At 46.2% G+C, this 19,707-nt stretch overlaps 1 protein-coding gene and 1 long non-coding RNA gene across 2 annotated transcripts; both read right to left on the bottom strand.

Moving 5' to 3' along the window:
* Window positions 1-1,176: 1,176 nt before the first annotated feature.
* On the bottom strand, window positions 1,177-8,874 carry LOC136009987 (heat shock factor protein 5-like). Its single transcript, XM_065670553.1, has 6 exons — window positions 8,295-8,874; window positions 6,896-7,264; window positions 4,942-5,036; window positions 2,879-3,238; window positions 1,843-1,982; window positions 1,177-1,207 (listed from the first exon to the last, which is right to left on the bottom strand). Exons 1-6 carry the CDS (start codon window positions 8,872-8,874, stop codon window positions 1,177-1,179), a joined length of 1,575 nt encoding a protein of 524 aa, XP_065526625.1.
* Window positions 8,875-13,025: 4,151 nt separating this feature from the next.
* LOC136009650 (uncharacterized) lies at window positions 13,026-19,125 on the bottom strand. The gene is made up of 2 exons (XR_010610612.1): window positions 18,241-19,125; window positions 13,026-13,765 (listed from the first exon to the last, which is right to left on the bottom strand). It is a non-coding gene; the product is annotated as an uncharacterized LOC136009650 (long non-coding RNA).
* Between the last annotated feature and the right edge of the window lie 582 nt (window positions 19,126-19,707).

Here is a 19,707-nt window from a genome sequence, read left to right as displayed (position 1 = left end):
AAGCTATAACAATAAATTTACTAAGAAAGCTATAAATAACATATTTATGAATAGACCTATGAATAACAATAAATTTATTAATAAAGCTATAAATAATGTACAAGTTTGCTAAGAAAGCTATAAATAACATAGAAATCTATTAATAAAGCTAAAAAGAACAAATTTATGAACACCACTATAAATAACATAAATTAATAAAGATATACATAACACAGAAATTTTTTAATAAAGCCATAAATAACATACAAATGTACGAATAAAGCCATAATTAACATACACATGTCTGAATAAAGCTATAAATAACATATAAATTTATAAATAAAGCTAAAAATAACAAATCTATAAATTACATACAAATTTATGAAGAAAGCTATAAATACCATACAAATTTATGAATAAAGCTATAAATAACAAATTTATGAGAGAAGCTATAAATAACATACAAATTTATGAAGCTATAAATACCATACAAATATATGAATAATGCTATAAATAACATACAAATTTATGAGTAAATCTATAAATAACAAATTTATGAATGAAGCTATAAATAACATATAAATTTATAAATAAAGCTAAAAATAACAAATCTATAAATAACATAAAAATTTATGAAGAAAGCTATAAATACCATACAAATTTATGGATAAAGCCATAAATAAATTTATGAATGAAGCTATAAATAACATACAAATTTATGAAGCTATAAATAACATGCAGATTTATGAATAATGCTATAAATAACATACAAATTTATGAATAAAGCTATAAATAACACAGAAATTTATGAATAAAGCTATAAATAACATATAAATTTATGACGAAAGCTATAAATACCATACAAATTTATGAATAAAGCTATAAATAACAAATTTATGAATGAAGCTATAAATAACATACAAATTTATTAATAAACCTATAAATAACATACAAATTTAGGAATAAAGCTATAAATAACACACAAGTTGGTGAATAAAGCTATCAATAACACACAAGTTGATGAATAAAGCTATCAGTAACTTCAAAGTCAGGAAACAGAAGAGGTGTGATCCTGAACCCAGGCCCCAGTTCTGTGCCAAGCGCTGCTGCCGCACTCGCAGGAGGGAACCAGCCAGCAGCTGCTCCACGTGTTCACACGCTCCTCACTCTGGTGTCTTCCTCCAGAAGCAGCCCCGCTTACACGCTCCACCTTCCGGCTCGTGGGGATCTAGGAAGCAAACGACACCCAGGAAGTATCAGGCCTTGCCTATGGCTCACCTGGCAGCACGCACAGCAACTGTGCTGCCATCGGGGACAGTCCAATCTGGCCAAAGGCGGCCTGCCACTTGAAAATCTGAGGGTGCTTTTCTCCTGTGTTTCAGCACATGTATCAGCAGGCTGCTGTGAAATTTATTTAGTGAGCTGAGCCAGAAAGGTTGGACTCGTGCACTCACTTCGGCAGCGTGCGGGGCTTTTCCCCTCTTACTTCAAGGTCACCTCATTAGTCAGTGCTCCCTTTGTGGCACTCTCAGCCTCCAGCAAACATAGCCACAGCCTGCATCTCAGTGTTGTGTACTGTGACGTGCAGGGCTCTCACACAATTCCCACAGCTTCAGCTTTTATTGACTGATAGAATTTATTCCCTTCTCCACCCAGGAGTCCTCAGCACCAGCTTATCTATAGAAGCGTGTCGGGAAGTACGCTAAGAGCTCGCACGAGTCTAATAGTTGAACTGAAGGCCCAGTGAGGTACTTACACTGCAGACAATAATTCAGCTCTTGTGATCTCCCCTTCCTGGAAGAGTTTCAGAGCAGCTGTCTTGGCCACCTCTAACAAATGTAGGATCTCTTACCAGGGACTCACCCTGCTGTGAGCTGTCTTCTCTTCCTGCACTGAGGTTTTGCAGGGGACCCTGGCTCTTCTGCAGCTTTCTTCACTGCCTCGGATCCTGAAGTCAGCTTGCTCTCTTCCATCACAGATCCACATTTAACACTCGCATTCTCCTTCGAATAAACACCCCAAAAAATTAAATAAACCCGATAGTTTCTGGTTATCACTGTAGGCACAAAACAAGAACAGTTCTTCTCCACTCCAAAAGGGCACCTGAGAAGTGCTGAGCACACGATGACTGTTTTGAACCCAGAATTAAGGTTGCCAAACTGAAATTCAAGCTCTTACAAAATGGCAGACTGGGCAAAACACAGAATCTGAAAATCAGAATCCGCAAACTTAGGGGACATGTCCTCACTGCATTAACTTTGCCCTCAGTTATCAAACCAGCCACAAGAAACAAGCCAGAAGAAACCCAGGAGCACTCCTTGTTCCCAACACGTGCATTACTAATGGCAGATCCAGCTCAAACAACTTGACAGAGCTGTGCCATGCAAAACTGCGCACGCAGCCACGCATTTCTGGGTGGGAATCTCTTGCTAATGAGGCATCGGTGATTCCAAAAATCACAGTCTCCACCTTGAGTCTGCTCTTACTCACTGTTAAATATAGAAAAGGCAAAGCCTCTGTGCATTAACAGAAATACAACTTTGACAAAGTTGTGTCTTAACAGTCCAAAAGGCCTCTGCAAACACAGAAACTGAACACTCTGGGGACAGCAGATACCGCCCAACATGCCTCCTGCTCCCACAGGGTACCCACTGCACTCTGCCATTTGTCTTGGAAACATGCTGTCTTTGTGTATGGCATAAGGATTGCTAACAAGGCCTCGTGAAAACCCTTTGGCCAGCAATGCCTTCATCTAACATTCAAAACACAACTCCTAGGCATAAAAACTAAGAGGAGGAAGGAGGACTCTAGCTCACTACCTTCGCCAGCCAGAGCCCACATTTCACGAGGAGCTAAACCTGATCGTTCCTGGGGAGTTTTACCTCCATTTAGCACTTACTTGCTCTGCACTGAACAGTGCTTCCACAACAAACATTTCAGACTGGTGAGCTGGGTTGTGATCTAGTCCTTCTCCCTGTTCTTCAAGGGCTCCCTGTGTGGTCACAGAGTCTTGCGCCGTTTCAGCAGCGGCAGCGCTTTCTATGGCCGCATTGATGTAGCTTTCAAGCAGCTCTCCATCCCAGCTTTCTGCAGGCTCCGGTGTCAGTACATCAGCACTGCGTGATGCACACATCTCATTGAAAATCTCAAACACATCTTCATAACTTAATTCCAGCAACTTCTCCTCGTCATCAGATGCATGATGTGCCCCATCAGAGGGCAGGCATTCAGCTGCAGAAGGTGGCTGCACTTCAGGACTCTGCGAGAAACAAAATACAGGGAATTTCTAGATCAAAAAAATCACAACCATTTTCAGTCAGGGCTGATGGATTTTACTGCTTCTGAGGGCTGTACAAGTGCTTACTGATGGTGAGGACATAAGCAGGGCACGATGATCAGTGCTGTAGCTGGCTGCATCCCTCAGCAGGACCTCGGGGAAGTGTGTGCCCCAGAGCACGCACGAGGTAAACTGATTATTGGCCAGAGCTCAGTGAGATCCACAGCCAAAGCACTGTCTTCTGTACCATCTGCACAGCCCCTGCCACCCTGCTCCAGGAGAAGTGCCCGAGGCTACACTAAGGCTCAGAAATCTCAAGCCCTTTTGATCCCTTCTGCACACTGCTCGTGTGCAGGCACTGACCTGGCACCACTGGCTTACACACCTGCTTGCATTTGGCCTGCTCGCACGCAAGGGATCTTCCACCAACCTCTGCCCAGATGCACCAGCAGCTTTTGACTGGCAGTTCCCTGGCTGCGGCTGCATAATCCAAGCAACCATTAACCAGGAAGTGGTTAACCAGGAAGTTACCAGGCCACTTACTGGTTAAGTAACCAGTCCATCTCTTCTGACTCCACGGACTTGCTTCTCCAAGGAAGACCCTTTTGGCAGCGTATTTCTATTACATTTCAATCTAGCCACACCACCACCCCCTGATGACTCCTTTGGGACCATGTGCTATCCCAGACTCTGGTCTCAGCCTTCAGACATCAGAACTGATGTGACTGTGACTTCCCATTACTCACACTGATCCTCACGTGCTGGAGGGAAAAGCAGCTCACAATGGAAGTGAGAGGACAAAGATGCACTGCGTGGAAAATAAACACCAGCCTATCAATGGCATGGCTGGGTGTTGGCTATTTCTAGCCTCACAGCGACGTTACCCTGGCCATAACCTGCCCACCTCGGGTAAGCTCATATTAAAACAGAAAAATGTGCAAAAAGGACAAAAGGTTGGTATTTGCAAGACAAGAAACTGGATGATCAGGCTTGCACAGGTCAACCCTTTTTCAGCACACACCAGCAGAGCTTGCTTTGCTTATCCCCTGTGAGGAAAAAAAGTACCTCCATGCTACTGGAATGTGAAAGGAAGCCCTGGTGTTTTTACTGAGGTTCTTTTGCTATTGGATAAGCCAGGCCACCCAATGAGGTGCAGTTTCCACCAGAATTCTAGAAAGCCTTGACAGGAAGCACTGGAGCTCTCCTAGACAGGATATCTCTGAGCTGGGGCCAATTCCAAATGTCAACTTGGTTCTTCTCATGCATCCAATGAAACTCAGGACTGCCACAAGCTGTTTGGGGCACAAAAGTGGAGCTGATTCCCAGTATCATAACATTAAAGAATCCCATTTTGTGCAGGCAAGGACTTTCTTCAAAGACAAACGGAGACTCATGAACTAAAGCAAATTATGGTGAAGTCAAACATAACACTTTTACGGGAAAAAACACTCTGCTGATGAGGAAGCCCACTGTGCCGCTGCCCTGAAACCTTACCTGCATTACAGCACTGCCCCTTCCGTGTTTCAACGCAGCGCTTTGAAATGGGCATTGGCAAACCATGTTACTTTCCCTTTCCAAAGCAGATCCAGTCCCAAACTTCTCTCCTTCCTGCCGCAAGCCCAGAACCCTGCGGTCCATGCACGGGGTCTCCTCCCTTCCCCCTGCTCTCTGTGTGCTGCACTCACCTGCACGAAGCCGCAGTCGGTGGACGCCGCAGCTGCAGCACTGGTGCTGACAGTCAGAGGCCCTCCCTGGGCAGGAGGTGAACACTGCGGGGTGGCTGCAAAATTCAAACACAGGCCATCAGACTGACAGAACTGGTGCCCAGTGTGCACAGTTCTGTTGCTTACTTGCGTTAAACACTGCAGTAACCGCTCCGTAGGATAATTCCCTGAAAGGGATTATGACCTCCCCACTGACTGTGAGACTGAGCTCTCCACCTTAAAACATATTTCTTCTGAAGTATGTAGACACAGATCAAACATACGTATTGTGGGATTAACCAACACACACACACACACAAAAACTTCATGTTCACTCCTCTCTATCTTAATACCACCTTTTTGATTTGGCTGCTTGACTGTCTCAACACACCACACCACAGAAAGGGGACTCACACAGGAAGGGCCTGCACGTTCACACACACGCTGGAATGAAAATGGGATCTTATTCCAAAAAGCAGCTCTGCAGATGAAGCAGTTTCTGCGGGTCTCAGGTTTTGGTGACACGCAGAGAGAACTTACAAGGAAAGGCACTGCTGGCAGGACAGACAATCTTTAAAATTTGCAGTCCTTCTGGGCGAGAGAGAAATCCTTGATGAGATCAGATCTAGGCCCATGTTCGCAGGAATTAAATGGTACGAGTGTGACTTGAGATGGCCACGTGATCAGACCCGTTTCTTTGCAATGCCTGACACCTACGCGGGATTCCTCACGAGACAGTTGCTATGATAACCAATATGGATTTGAATACCTATACCTATTGCCCTTTTTCATACGAAGTCCATGAACTTTTGTCCAGTTTGGAGCAACAAACACAAGAGCTAAACAACATGGAGCGAGCTAGTGGACATCCTTCCACAGCAGCACGAGACATGTGTCTGACTCCTGTTACTTCAAAAGTTCATTCTCAGCAACCTTAGGGTGAAATCTGGACATCTTTCAGAAGAACACTCTGTGGCCTGCAAACATATTACAGTTCTGCATAGTGCCAAAAATCTAAGGATACCTGGGCTTCACTCCCTGGGAACATCGAAGGATGTGGACAAACCCAAGAAATCCACCAAAGAAACCTAAAGGGCTACTGTAAAAACAGTGCAAGAGAGCAAAGGAGAGATTGGCTCTAACCTGCCGGAGTCATCCTAAGGAAACAAACATGCAGTACAAAGAGCCTAGTTTCTAAGAGAAGAAAAGGAAGAACCCAAAGGGAAAAAGTGCTTGTGAAACAGGAGGCAAGTGGAAAACATAATGTCCAGATCACAGGCTATAAGAAGCTACAAGTAAAGTAGAAATTGCACAACTCTTGCACTTAGTAGTGCTTATAGTGAAGTCAACGCGTGAATCAAACGCGCTGTGATGCCTGTACATCAAGGGGAGGAGAACAAACATAACCGTGTAGCAGCCCAGACTGGTGACCAGTTCTGAACGGGTCTGAAGTGCAGAATGGTGCACAAAAAGAATGGTTTGCACTCACAACACCTTTTCCGGGGGGGTTTTGCCAGCTGCAGCAGTGCCTGATCTAACAGCAAGAAAAAGTGCACCTGTGGAAATCCCATTGATGGGCTCGGCCGGCAAAGGCAAAAGGGCCAATTCATTTGTAATACTTCAAGTCTTCCAGGTGAATCAAGATTCCACACACACCTGCTTCACCCACACACTTTTGTCCTTCCCTGCTCATTGCAGAGAAGGCATTTCTAAGCTCTTCTGTCTCTGATACAGTTCACCTCATCAGAGCCAGATGAAATGAGCAGCTAAAGCACATTCTGTCACCGGCTGGTAGTAAGTAACGGACAGGGAACACACATCTCACTGCAAGCACGCACGTCAGATACACACACAGTGACAGAGCACTGGGGAAAAACATTTCATGCATCACTTTGCAGTAACTTCTCGAGCAGCAAGTGGAGAACTTTTGCCGTACGTGTTGGATCCGGGGCTTGCAAACACTGCCCTGGAGATGCGCAGCTGCCGGGTTCTGGAAGGGAAGCAGCAGCTGGAGCCCCTCGCTGAAGCGGCAGAAGCGAGAACACGGTCTGGAGAGTGTACGTGACCTCGGTGGAACACTGGTGGAGGACGGGAAAGGGAGCCCCCTGGCCTGGGAAAGCTGCGGAAGCCACGTGCCCTGGCAGTGACCCAACAGAACCCTGCCACGATCTGGAAGGGACCGGACGCTGCTGGGAAGCCGTTGCCTGGAAAGAAGGGGGCTGCTGGCATGAGGCCGCTCTGTCGGAGTAAGGAAAGAAGCTGGCTGGACAACGAGGTTGAGGAACGTCTCCTGCAGTCACCAGTCCTGCAAAACAAAGGGAAACAAGGACTAAGGGAAGGAGTTTTCACTAGCCCTGAAGGGCAGGATGAGGAGCCAAGGCTCCACAACGTTCCCTGGGAAGACCACCTTTGCTCCAATGCCCTTAATCCAGAAACAGACTCTATTCTTACACCTAAACAAACAGTAACTGCTGTAGCACTACCGCCTGAACACACAGGAACATCAGTGCTGTGCCAACACACAGTCATCTCTGGAGCATTCAGTCTCCTGAAGCCCTCAGGAGCAAGTGATCGCTACTTAAAAATGTGCTATTATAAGTCAAAATGGGCAGGAGCTGACTAAACCGGCACAAGTCGTTTAGGAAGTGCTGTGCGTTACAGCAGGCAGCGAGTTAAAATAAAAGGGGAATCGTGAAGCACGGCTCTACCAAACTCCAGTGCTGACAGCACACGGGCAGCCAAGGGCAATGTCCAAATCCTAAACGTGACTCTGAGAGCCCTTGATCACAAGTCCGTCAGTTTGTCAAGGAGAACAAAGCCAAAGCCAGCATTTTTCCAGGCAGCTCAACCGGTTCAGTTGAGTCTAAAAAAGCTCAGACTTTGCCGTTTTATTACTTCCAAGACATTCCCTTTAATCTTCCCTGGTTTCCTCTCTCAGCCAGTTACTGATTCATGAACTGGTACTTGCCCTCATAGGGTTACCCATCGCTTCACACAGGTTTAACGACAGTTTATGGAGCAACCCCTCAAGGAGAAGTAACGTTCATCTGGTAGGGCTGTGCCCGCTCCACAGACAGGGTGAGGGTGCTCTTACTGCAGCCCCCGACAGAGGCCCTCTTGCAGCCGAGGGGCAGACTGAACCACACGCGAACCTCGCTCCCCATGCCTGCTGGCAGCACATCTCCCTGCGTGAACAGCAACAGCTTTTCCGCACCGGCGGCGCTGAGCGGCCGTCAGCAAGGTCAGGCAACCCTGCTCCCTGCGGGGGTGGCGATCTACAAACCTCACAGCACCCAGAGCTTCTCGGCCCGCAGCCCGCGGCCACCCCAGCTCACCGGGCCTGGCAGGCTCGCCGAGCGTCGAGGGCGGGCGCTGGGAGCCCTGGGAGCGCTGGGGCGGGCGGCTGGGCAGCTCCAGGCCGGCCGCCAGCTTCGCCTTGTTGGCGCTCGTCAGGCGCTTGAGGCGCACGAGGAGCTTGGGGCGGTCGCGGCGGAAATGGGGGCTGTGGAAGTGGAGCAGGGGCCCGGCGGAGCTGCCGCCATCGCCCCCCGCCGGCTCCTGCGGGGTCCCGGGCCCCAGCCCCAGCTTGCGGAACCCGTACAGGTTCAGCTGCCAGATGAAGCTGGAGAAGTTCCTGGTCTTGAAGAAGTCGGCGCCCAGCGCCGCCCCCTCGCCGGCCGGCTCCGCGCCCAGCAGCTCTCCCTCGAAGAGCCGCTGGTCGATGAGCAGCCCCTCGCCACGGGCATCCCAGCGCATGGAGCCGCAGTGTGGGTTGTTCACCAGCTGCCAGAGCTTGGCCGGGAAGTGGTTGGGGTTGAAAGCGCTGAGCAGCCGCTGGCCCTCCATGGTGGTCCCCGCCAACGGACGCCGCGGCCGCTCGCGCTCCACCGGCCGCCGGGCAACGCCTGGCCCCATCGGCCCGCGCTGGGGGAGCGACACCGGCCCACAGCCGGCTTCAGCCCGTGCTGCCCGCCGGGGCCGGCCCCGCCACCCCCTCGCCTCGGCACACCGCACCCGCAGCCCCGCCAGAGCCCGCCGGGCCCGCAGCGGCTCCCCGCTCCCCCAGCCCCGCCGGTCCCCTCACCTGCTCCCCGTTCCCTCAGCCCCAACAACAACAGCATGACAAGAACTTAAAAACCAAACCTGCAGCAACGAGAGAAAAGCTCAAATCTCATCACTATGAACAGCTCTCCAGCAAACTTTGCTCCTCTAGAGCTACACAGGGAACAGGGAAACACGAACCAGCAGTGATGCACAATGCAAGTGCTCAGCACCCCATCAGCGATCCCCAGCCGGACCCGAGCGGCAATCTGCGCCTTCTGGGTAACTCCCCCCAGTTTCTATGCTGGCCATGATGTGCTCTGCTATAGAATATCTCTTTGGCTGCTCTGGGTCAGGTGTCCTGGCTCTGCTTCCTCATGGCTTCCCATGCCCCTCCTCACTGGCAGAGCAGGAGAGACTGGAAAGTCCTTGCTCAACCAAAGTGCTACTGAGCAACAGCTAAAACATCGGTGTGCTACCGGCGTGATTCCCAGAACCAAGCCAGCCACAGGGAAGAGAATCTATTCCAGCCCAGCCAAAACCAGGACAGTATCCACCACTTATTCCATACCATTCCCATTATGCCAGGTCACACGATGTGCCAGGACAGAAAGCTCATGCTGTATATCACCTGCACAGGTATAGCTTGGGAACAGTGCCAGCAACATGGGAATCCACCCTTGCTTAGCCACATAGAAGTGCATCTGCATGCTGCCTACAGACTGCACTTTCAAGCGCCACCGAACCAAGCTCCCTAAGTGGAAATGTGCAGATCCTGCTCCTACGGCTAATGTGTTAGAACAGAAACAAATAACTGGACGTTTTCTACACAGACCCTGATGCTAAGCCTAAGGTGCCAGGACAGAGAGATAGTGCTGGGCATCAGCTACAAATGGCGTTTTCTGCAACAGTGCCATCAACAGGGAAACCCATTGGGGTGTCAACCCCCTCTCCTTTTTTGGTTTCTTTTTTCCCTTTCTTTTCTCTCCCCAGATTTTTTTTCCATGTTTTTTTGTTCCACTCTTTTTAACCCCACCATTATTTTATCCCACTCTCAAGCGCCACAGAACCAAGCTCCCTACATGGAAATGTCCACATCCTGCTCCTACGGCTAATGTGTTAGAACAGAAACAACTGGACACGTTCTACACAGGGAGTCCTCTGGAACAGTGCTACCAACATGGATATCGTCACTTGCTTACACACGTAAAACTCCATCCCTGTAAAGCCTCACTGAACAGCGCTCTCTGATGATCCACAAAGCAGCTCCCAAAGTGTGAACGTTCAAATTCTGATGCTAAGAGTACAGTAAGAAACAGAAAGCTGGTGCTGGGCATCACATAAACATGGTGCCTTCCGCAACAGTGGCACCAACATGGTAATTCACCTTTGCTTAGCCACCTAAACCTACACCTGTGTACGTCCACACGGGGCAGCGCTCTCAGACAGCCCGTAAACCAGGTCCCTATGTGCGAATATCCAGACTCTGCTCCTAAACCTCATGTCTTAGGACAGAAGCAAATAGCTGGACATGTTCTACACAGAGAGCCCTCTGGAAGGGTGCCACCAACATGCATATCCTCACTTACTTATCCCACATAAAACTCCATCTCTAAAGCATCACGGGACACCACTATTCAGTGACCAAGACACCAGCTCCCTGAGCATGAATGTCCAGACTCTGATGCTAAGCCTAAGGTGCCAGGACAGAGAGATGGTGCTGGGCATCAGCTACAAATGGCGTTTTCTGCAAGAGTGCCACCAACAGGGCAACCCATTGGGGTGTCAACCCCCTCTCCTTTTTTGGTTTCTTTTTTCCCTTTCTTTTCTCTCCCCAGATTTTTTCACATGTTTTTTTGTTTCACTCTTTTTAACCCCACAGTTATTTTATCCCTGCGTTTTCCCCCTTACAGTTCCCCTCCTGCTCCCATTTTCACACCCCACACACTATTTTTAATGATATTTTCCCCACAGGTTTCTCTCTTTTTTTTCTCTCCCTCCAGAGTTCTTCGGGGATTTCCGCCCCCCATCCCCCCCCCCTTTTTTTTTTTTTGAGTTTTGGAGGGTTTGTTTGTTTGGTGGTTTGTTGTTTTTTTTTGGGGGGGGGGGTGTATTTGTTGTTTTTTGTTTATTTCGAAGGTTTTCTTACTTCTGCTGGAGGTTTTTCCATGGTGTTTTTTGCCCTACTTCCCCCCCCCCCCCCATTTTCCTCCCTCCCCCATTCTCTCTCCCACTGTTTCCCCCAGTGTTATAAATTGAAACCACAACGGATCATAATCCAATTAAAATTTTATTAATTATAGCAAGTAGAATATGAGCAAAGACAGCGCTGGACGACAGGGGAGTCTGCGCTCCGCCAACTGCCGTGTTAAGTATTTCAAACAGCCCCTTTTTATACATCTTCACTTCTTTGTTCATGAAATAGTGGAAGTACTCTGCGCATGCTTCAGTTGTTGTTAGGGGGTAGTTTCCTGCCTCCTGGTGATCGATGAGACCAAGGTGAGAAGTCTTCCTCCTTTGATCCTTCATCCATATGTCTTTGCAGGGAGTTGTTAGTCTTATCTCTGCCAGTTCCTGGGACATCTTGCAGCTATCTTATCTTGGCCAGCTGTGTTTTATCTCTGTCAGTTCCTTTACATTTGACTTAACATATATCTTAATAAACAATACACTAGTCTATAGTTTCTCACATGGAACATCTTACAGCTATCTTTAGGCAACATCTGTTATGTTTGCATAAGCGATAAGCGATTGCGGTTGGCGACTGTTAGTCTATGTAAGCTGTGTCCGGTGACTGTTTGAGTAAGCAATTTCATACTTTTTATTGCCTAACCTTTACATTGGGCTTAACATAAATCTTAATAAACAATATCCTAATTCATAGTTTCTTACACCCAGGTTGGTAGGTTTTTATCCCAAGGTTTCCCACACACACCATTCCCTTCCCACTTGTTTCCCCACCCCCATTTTCCCTTCTGGTTGGTGGGGTTTTTCCTCAATTTTCCCTCGCCACTTTTTTTCCCCATCCCTCCCCCCCCCCCCCCCCCGGCCTTTTTTTCCCCCCATTGGTTGGGTTTTCCCCACAAGGATGGGGATTTTTTGACACCTCCCCCCTTTTTTTCCTCTTACCCTTCCCCCCCCCCCCCCGGGGTTTCATTTGATTTTGGGGGGAGGTTGTTTTTAGTGATGGTTTTGAGTGAGGAATTTTTCTGCCCGCCTCCCACACCCCTTTTCTTTTTTGGCCGGTGTTATAAATTGAGACTGTTATAAATTGAGACCACAACGGATCATAATCCAATTGAAATTTTATTAATTATAGCAAGTAGAATATGAGCAAAGACAGCGCTGGACGACAGGGGAGTCTGCGCTCCGCCAACTGCCGTGTTAAGTATTTCAAACAGCCCCTTTTTATACATCTTTACTTCTTTGTTCATGAAATAGTGGAAGTACTCTGCGCATGCTTCAGTTGTTGTTAGGGGGTAGTTTCCTGCCTCCTGGTGATCGATGAGACCAAGGTGAGAAGTCTTCCTCCTTTGATCCTTCATCCATATGTCTTTGCAGGGAGTTGTTAGTCTTATCTCTGCCAGTTCCTGGGACATCTTGCGGCTATCTTATCTTGGCCAGCTGTGTTTTATCTCTGTCAGTTCCTTTACATTTGGCTTAACATATATCTTAATAAACAATACACTAGTCTATAGTTTCTCACATGGAACATCTTATAGCTATCTTTAGGCAACATCTACTATGTTTGCATAAGCGATAAGCGATTGCGGTTGGCGACTGTTAGTCTATGTAAGCTGTGTCCGGTGACTGTTTGAGTAAGCAGTTTCATACTTTTTATTGCCTAACCTTTACATTGGGCTTAACATAAATCCTAATAAACAATATCCTAATTTATAGTTTCTCACAATCCCCCCCTTTTTCTTTTATCCTATTATTGTTTATTAGATGCTGCTTTCATTTTCAGAATTGTAAGCCAACCTTTTTCCACACTCCCAACATTTATCATAACACTCACAAGGTAATTCCTTACAATCACAGGTATATTTTTTACGTGGCATGACACATTCACAACAATCTTCATCCTCATCAATAGATACACTCTTATATTTTACCCCAGATCTCGTAGTTAAAATAAGCAGTTTAGCTATGTCAAACCCTTCTCTAATAAAGTGTAAAATATAGCGTAATATACAAGGCCCAAATATAAGTCTCAGAATCAACATGATAAGCGGTCCTGCTAGAGCAGACAACAAAGTGGTTAGCCAAGGTGAGACATTAAACCAGTTTTCATACCATGACCTGCTCGCCTCACGATCTTTCTTACGTTGATTTAACCTTTTCCGGAGTTCTATATTAAGGTTGTACAGGGAATTCAGGTTGTCCCGTCCCAGTGAAAGTGGTTATCACTTTGGATGTTTCTCAGGATATTAATTCCCACTTTAATGGTTCATGCGGGTTTCCATTTGCTTGGGTTATTATCAATAACAAAACTAATGGTATGCCAGGAAAAAAGGGTGTCTGTCAATTTTGCCAATTTAAGTAGATTTTTACCAGTCCTGGGGAAGTTCGGCCATTGCTGGTTTTGCATCCCATTGTTCTGGTTCTTTTCTCCACAGTTTATTCCTCCTCTGCCTCGCCCGTCGACTCGGTTGCTTCGAGCCACGGGGTGTACCATCTTCTCGGCAGCAAGGGAATTCTTCAGGAGAACAGCTGTTTCGGGCTTTCTGCCTGTTTACATAGGCTTCCCACTTTGCAGCCTTAACTAATGGGGCAAAGCAAGATACAGTTAGTACTTCCCTTCTACACTTTATAATCAAAATTTCGGCTATAAAGGGGACTGGTTCATTGGAGTGGTAACAATAATATTGAGGGTTTATTCCTTTGGCAAAAATCTCCCACCACTCATGGGATTCCCAAATAATTTCTTGTTTTAGACTCTAATTGTTTTAATTTCCACTCAGTGAGAGTTCTTTGGATTTTCCAACACTGTGTGCAAACTCCTATTGGAGGGCATCCACATTCATAGTGTGTCCACCATTTATCCTGACATACCTTACACCTAAAACAAGCAAATGGATAACAATTGCAATTCAAATTATTACACCTAATTCGTATATCTAGAGTACATACATTATTTACATCAGCATATCTTCTATATTCACTATTGTGTGGTTGCATAAGTTTAACAATTTCCTTCAACACACTTTGTACGTTTCCATATATAATAGAAAAGAGGAGAAATAATTATAGCAAATATAAACAGCAATACACGCTTTATACCAAAAGATAATGCGGCAAAATAATTAAATAAAGTTTCTATCATTACATTATCTTTTCAGGGTTATCTTGGTGTCCCCTGGAGTACTGATTACTTTCCAGTGGGGTCTCGTCACTGGGCCTTTAATGCGACTGGCTCCAATATTTTCTGGCCATTAAACAAATAATGTCCCAAATATTTCACTTTTTCCTCCACAAATTGTAACTTTTCTTGTGATACCCGTAGGCCTTTTTGTGCAAGAAAGTTTAGAAATCGAATGCTTTCTTTTCTTACATCCTCCTTATTATTCCCTGCTATGAGCAGATCATCTACATACTGTAACAGCATGTTCCCGTTTGTACCTGGTATTCTTTTAGGAGCTCTTCCAGGTACGTTTGTAGCCCATATCCCTGGGAATACCTGATCCAGTATATTTTCAATCTGACTTCTCCCTCGACATGATTAGTGATCAAAATTAAGCTTTTAACATCTCTATATACTGTTGGTCCTTTACTTTTAAAGTGATCTCGCCTCCTTTGAAAGTAATGGTTGCTCCCAAGTGTTCTAACAAATCTCTCCCCAAAAGAGCTTTTGCGGAGTTAGGCATATACAAAAACTTATGGATGCCCCATTGTTTTCCCAATTGATATTTTAGTAGTTTACAAAAATAAGCCTTTTCACTTTGGCCAGTCGCCCCTTTTATCATCATATAATCGTCCCCAAAGGTATTAAAGCTTTGTTTAAAACTGAATACATTGCACCTGTATCAACCAAAAATTCCATTATAACCAGTGGATCTGCTAGGGAAGATTCCCCTGGTCCCGTCAGCCTAGTTCCAATTCAGTCACCCGAGCCACCCCATGGCACTCCCACTAGGGTAGTCTCACTCCCAGCTTCCAAACTCCTCATAGCACTCACACCGATCCGGTTCCACAGAAGAGGAGGTCACTCCCCCACTTCTGTCCGACATTCGTCCTCCACCAGTTTTAAAGCAACCAGCGCAGCCGTGGCTGTAGCACGACCCAGCTTTTTCTTTTCTACCTATTTCCAATTCCTATACACTCTCCATGCTTCCTCCTTCACTCCCATCCACATTTATTCATCAACCGTTCAATCCCGTCTGTCAACATGTCTGTCTGCCTGCCCCAGCACCCATCTCATACTTAAACACAGGAACTGCGGGAGCTTCCCTCCTTTCCCCTTTGGTTTTCCCTTTTTATTTATTAATTTGTTATTTTTCACAGGTGCTCACCCTGCTCTGCAGGGGTTACAGATGCCTGCCTCTGCAACAGCACTTCTGGTTTAACCCTTTCTTAACCCTGAATGTGAATGTGCTGCTTGTTGCCAGTGACAGTAATTTCCTCCTCCTTATCAATACCTGATAGGACAGAGGCAGAGGGTGCTCCTCTCGGAGGTACCTGTGATATATAATTTTCTTGATGACTGTCCCAATATCACAGGCTGAACAACATCTCTCCAGCTTAGCTTTCTGTTTTTCCAAAACCAAAATTAGGGATCTGGCAGGGTTATATTAATTTCACATTCTGTCTGCCACTCCAGGTGCTTTCTTAAAGCGAAACATATCTGCATACATTACTTCATTGCATTTTCTTGGCCACCTCAAAACCAACATAAATTGTAAAAAAATGCATTAGAATTCAGAGTTCCATTTTTAGGCCATTTTTCCTGATTTTCCAAAGTTTATAAAGGCCACCATTGATTACAATATTTTACCAATGTTTTCTTGTTTACTGAGCCCCCAGAAGAACCTCCCAGTTCTTTCCAATGTGCCAAAATGTAACCCAATGGGCTTTTCTTCACAATTCCCTTGTTTTGACCGGCTCCCATTTCAAACAATCTCTTACAAATCTCTATAGCTTCTCTTTCCCAGTGCTCTGCAAATGCACTTAAAATATGAGAGCACCTACACACAAGTTTTATGATATTCTCAGGGGATTCAGTAAGATAGTATCTCTGGGTTCTGCAGATCAACTCCCCTGTCATTAGAACATAGTTTCAGTTCCAGCAAAATTTACACTGCCCTAGTATCCACGGCAGGTTCCACTGTTCAAAACTTATTATGCACTCATATGTCAGGTTACGAAGGTTTTCCTAATATCCTCCGTTGATTGTCCCAAAAAGAGAGACATTAATTGTTGTATTCCCATTTTTTTTTTTTTTTTTTTTTTGTAACCACATCTTCTTAAATTTTCTTTGATACCTTTTATAAACCCTTTCTCAGTTTTCCATTCTAACTTCTCGGAAGTCTGCCAGGATTTTGTGGTTTTTCTCCACAAAGTAATCTTTTATTTCTGGTCACCGATTAGATAATTATAATTTTCTACCTGGCAGTGTTTTGTAAGACACCCCGAGCAGTATCTGCCCCACCGGTGTCCTGAGTGGCAATATCCACGTGAAATGCCACCCGTCACATACAGTTACACTCCTACAAGGCACATACTCTCACAGGGCATATAGGAAATTCCCTTGCCCTTGTATTTCGTAAAGTTATCCACTGCGGGAGGGGTAGCCGGACCTTCCCCCGCTTTCTAAGCTGCTTGATGGTTATACACAGACAAGACACAGGACAGAAAAACATAAACGCTTCGTCCGTCTCCGGCCGCTCCCCTCGCGGAGACACGGAGCCGCGGATTAGGACTCCACACTCGCTTCGTAGCTACGCTACGTCTCAGTCACACAGAAACACATGGGATCCCACACACTCACGCTATGGTTCCGCTTGCCCTTCTCCTGCTTCCTATACGGTCATTAGCAGGTCCGCCCTGGCTCCAAAACTTGGGATGCAGCGAAAACCCGGGCTCGCCCGATCCGCCTCCAGGATCGCTTGCAGCCGCGCTATCGGTCGACGAGCCCCCCAGCTTGCAAGCCCTACCTGCCACGGGGAACTCCGCTGTGCGCCAGACGTCTCTGCACGCCTTACCAGCAGCCCCGGCCACGCGTATGCCCTACAGGCCCCCCAAAGTACCTAAATTCCAAGCATACCGCCTCTCCGCAGCCGGCGCAGGTCCCTGTCTGTCCCCGCAGTGAGCGGATGAGAAGCGGAGCTCCCCCAGGCAAGCGGCCTGGGGGGGGGCTTAGGATATCCGCTCCTCACCCGATCCTGCAGCCGAACAGAGGCCTCCTGGCTGGCTCGCCAAATTGATACGCGGATTGACTCCACAACTCGTTAAAGTTGTAAAGTAGGTATGCTTTATTCAGCGCTGAGGTGCATGGGGATCGTTCCTCCAAAGTATGCACACCCAGGGTCGTTTTTCCTTTACATTTATTTCCTTACGCCTATACATATTTAGTATCTGTCCCCGCTTCATATTATACCTTCTTTTTCTTTTGTTTAGGTTTTTTTTTTTTTTTTTTTTTTTTTATCTCATTCAGCGGGTAAAGTCTAGCTCCCGGTCTTTTTAGCCACACTTCCGCATATTGACTCTCCTCAAGGTTAAGGGGTTTTTTATTATTAACCTAGAGGTTTAATTGCTGTCTTACCCAATCTTCTTCTGACCCATAGATTGGCCAAAAAACATTTTTAAAAATCTTCTTCCCTCCCCATATCTTAGTACAATATTCTATCATTTTTTGCTTATCTTTCCCTAAGGTTTCAAGGAGACATCTCCAATTGTCTAAGATATATGCCAGAGGGGTATTCTTAGGTACAGTGGGTACCTATCCCATGGGAGTCGAAGGCTTGCTGCCCTTCGCCCCCATCTTCTGGAATATCTCCGAACACACACTCACTCGCTCCCCCTTGTTCCTGGCCCAGTCCCTCGCGGGAGATGGGAACCACAGTACTTAAGGGTCCACACTCGCTTGGTTCAGTATATCGAACCTCTCATTCGTTATATTCCAGGAAACCCAATCCCGCCCGAACGGCAAACCTGCGAACAATCTCTGCCGTGAACAATTTCACTCTGCAGTCCTCCGCCGCGAACTATTTCGCTCTGCGGAAAGTTTCGCAATATACTTACGCGTCCTGCGTCTTCGTCCGGACTCCCGTGCACAGAATTTTTATGGGATTTTACCGGTTCCTTCTTTGCTCGTATTCTAGCATTTAGGTTCGTCGGTAAGGATGAGGTAAGCTGTTGGTCGCGGGGCCGCGAAATGTCGCGGGGCGCCTCCCCGGAGGACCAAAGCCCACCGTTCCTTATCCGAGTCACGGCACCAGAAATTGTTATAAATTGAGACCACAACGGATCATAATCCAATTGAAATTTTATTAATTATAGCAAGTAGAATATGAGCAAAGACAGCGCTGGACGACAGGGGAGTCTGCGCTCCGCCAACTGCCGTGTTAAGTATTTCAAACAGCCCCTTTTTATACATCTTTACTTCTTTGTTCATGAAATAGTGGAAGTACTCTGCGCATGCTTCAGTTGTTGTTAGGGGGTAGTTTCCTGCCTCCTGGTGATCGATGAGACCAAGGTGAGAAGTCTTCCTCCTTTGATCCTTCATCCATATGTCTTTGCAGGGAGTTGTTAGTCTTATCTCTGCCAGTTCCTGGGACATCTTGCGGCTATCTTATCTTGGCCAGCTGTGTTTTATCTCTGTCAGTTCCTTTACATTTGGCTTAACATATATCTTAATAAACAATACACTAGTCTATAGTTTCTCACATGGAACATCTTATAGCTATCTTTAGGCAACATCTACTATGTTTGCATAAGCGATAAGCGATTGCGGTTGGCGACTGTTAGTCTATGTAAGCTGTGTCCGGTGACTGTTTGAGTAAGCAGTTTCATACTTTTTATTGCCTAACCTTTACATTGGGCTTAACATAAATCCTAATAAACAATATCCTAATTTATAGTTTCTCACAGAGACCACAACGGATCATAATCCAATTAAAATTTTATTAATTATAGCAAGTAGAATATGAGCAAAGACAGCGCTGGACGACAGGGGAGTCTGCGCCCCGCCAACTGCCGTCCTGAGCACTTCAAACAGTCCCTTTTTATACATCTTTACTTCCGTGTTCATGAAGTAGTGGAGGTACTCTGCGCATGCTTCAGCTGTTGTTAGCGGGTCGTTTTCTGCCGAAGTGAGAAGTCTTCCTCTTTTGTCCCATTGTTGACCCCTCTACTCCTATGTCCTTTGTTCGTCTTATCTCTGCCATTTCCTGGAACATCTTACAGCTATCTTTAGGCAACATCTGCTATGTTTGCATAAGCGATAAGCGATTGCGGTTGGCGACTGTTAGTCTATGCAAGCGATTTCATACTTTTTATTGCCTAACCTTTACATTGGGCTTAACATAAATCTTAATAAACAATATCCTAATTCATAGTTTCTTACAGCCGGGATTTTCTTCCCAAGTTGGTGTGCAGCTTTGGGTGCAGTTTTCGTTTGGTTGGGTCTGTTTTTTTCTTTTTTCCATGTTCCTTTTCCTTTCCTGGATTTTTTTTCCCCACCTTTTTTTGTTCAACATTTTTTAACCG

Source organism: Lathamus discolor, chromosome 3, assembly GCF_037157495.1.
Source record: "Lathamus discolor isolate bLatDis1 chromosome 3, bLatDis1.hap1, whole genome shotgun sequence".
Classification (NCBI taxonomy): domain Eukaryota; kingdom Metazoa; phylum Chordata; class Aves; order Psittaciformes; family Psittacidae; genus Lathamus; species Lathamus discolor.
The sequence above is the reverse complement of the archived record's forward strand: the minus strand, read 5'-3'. Positions and strand labels throughout refer to the sequence as shown.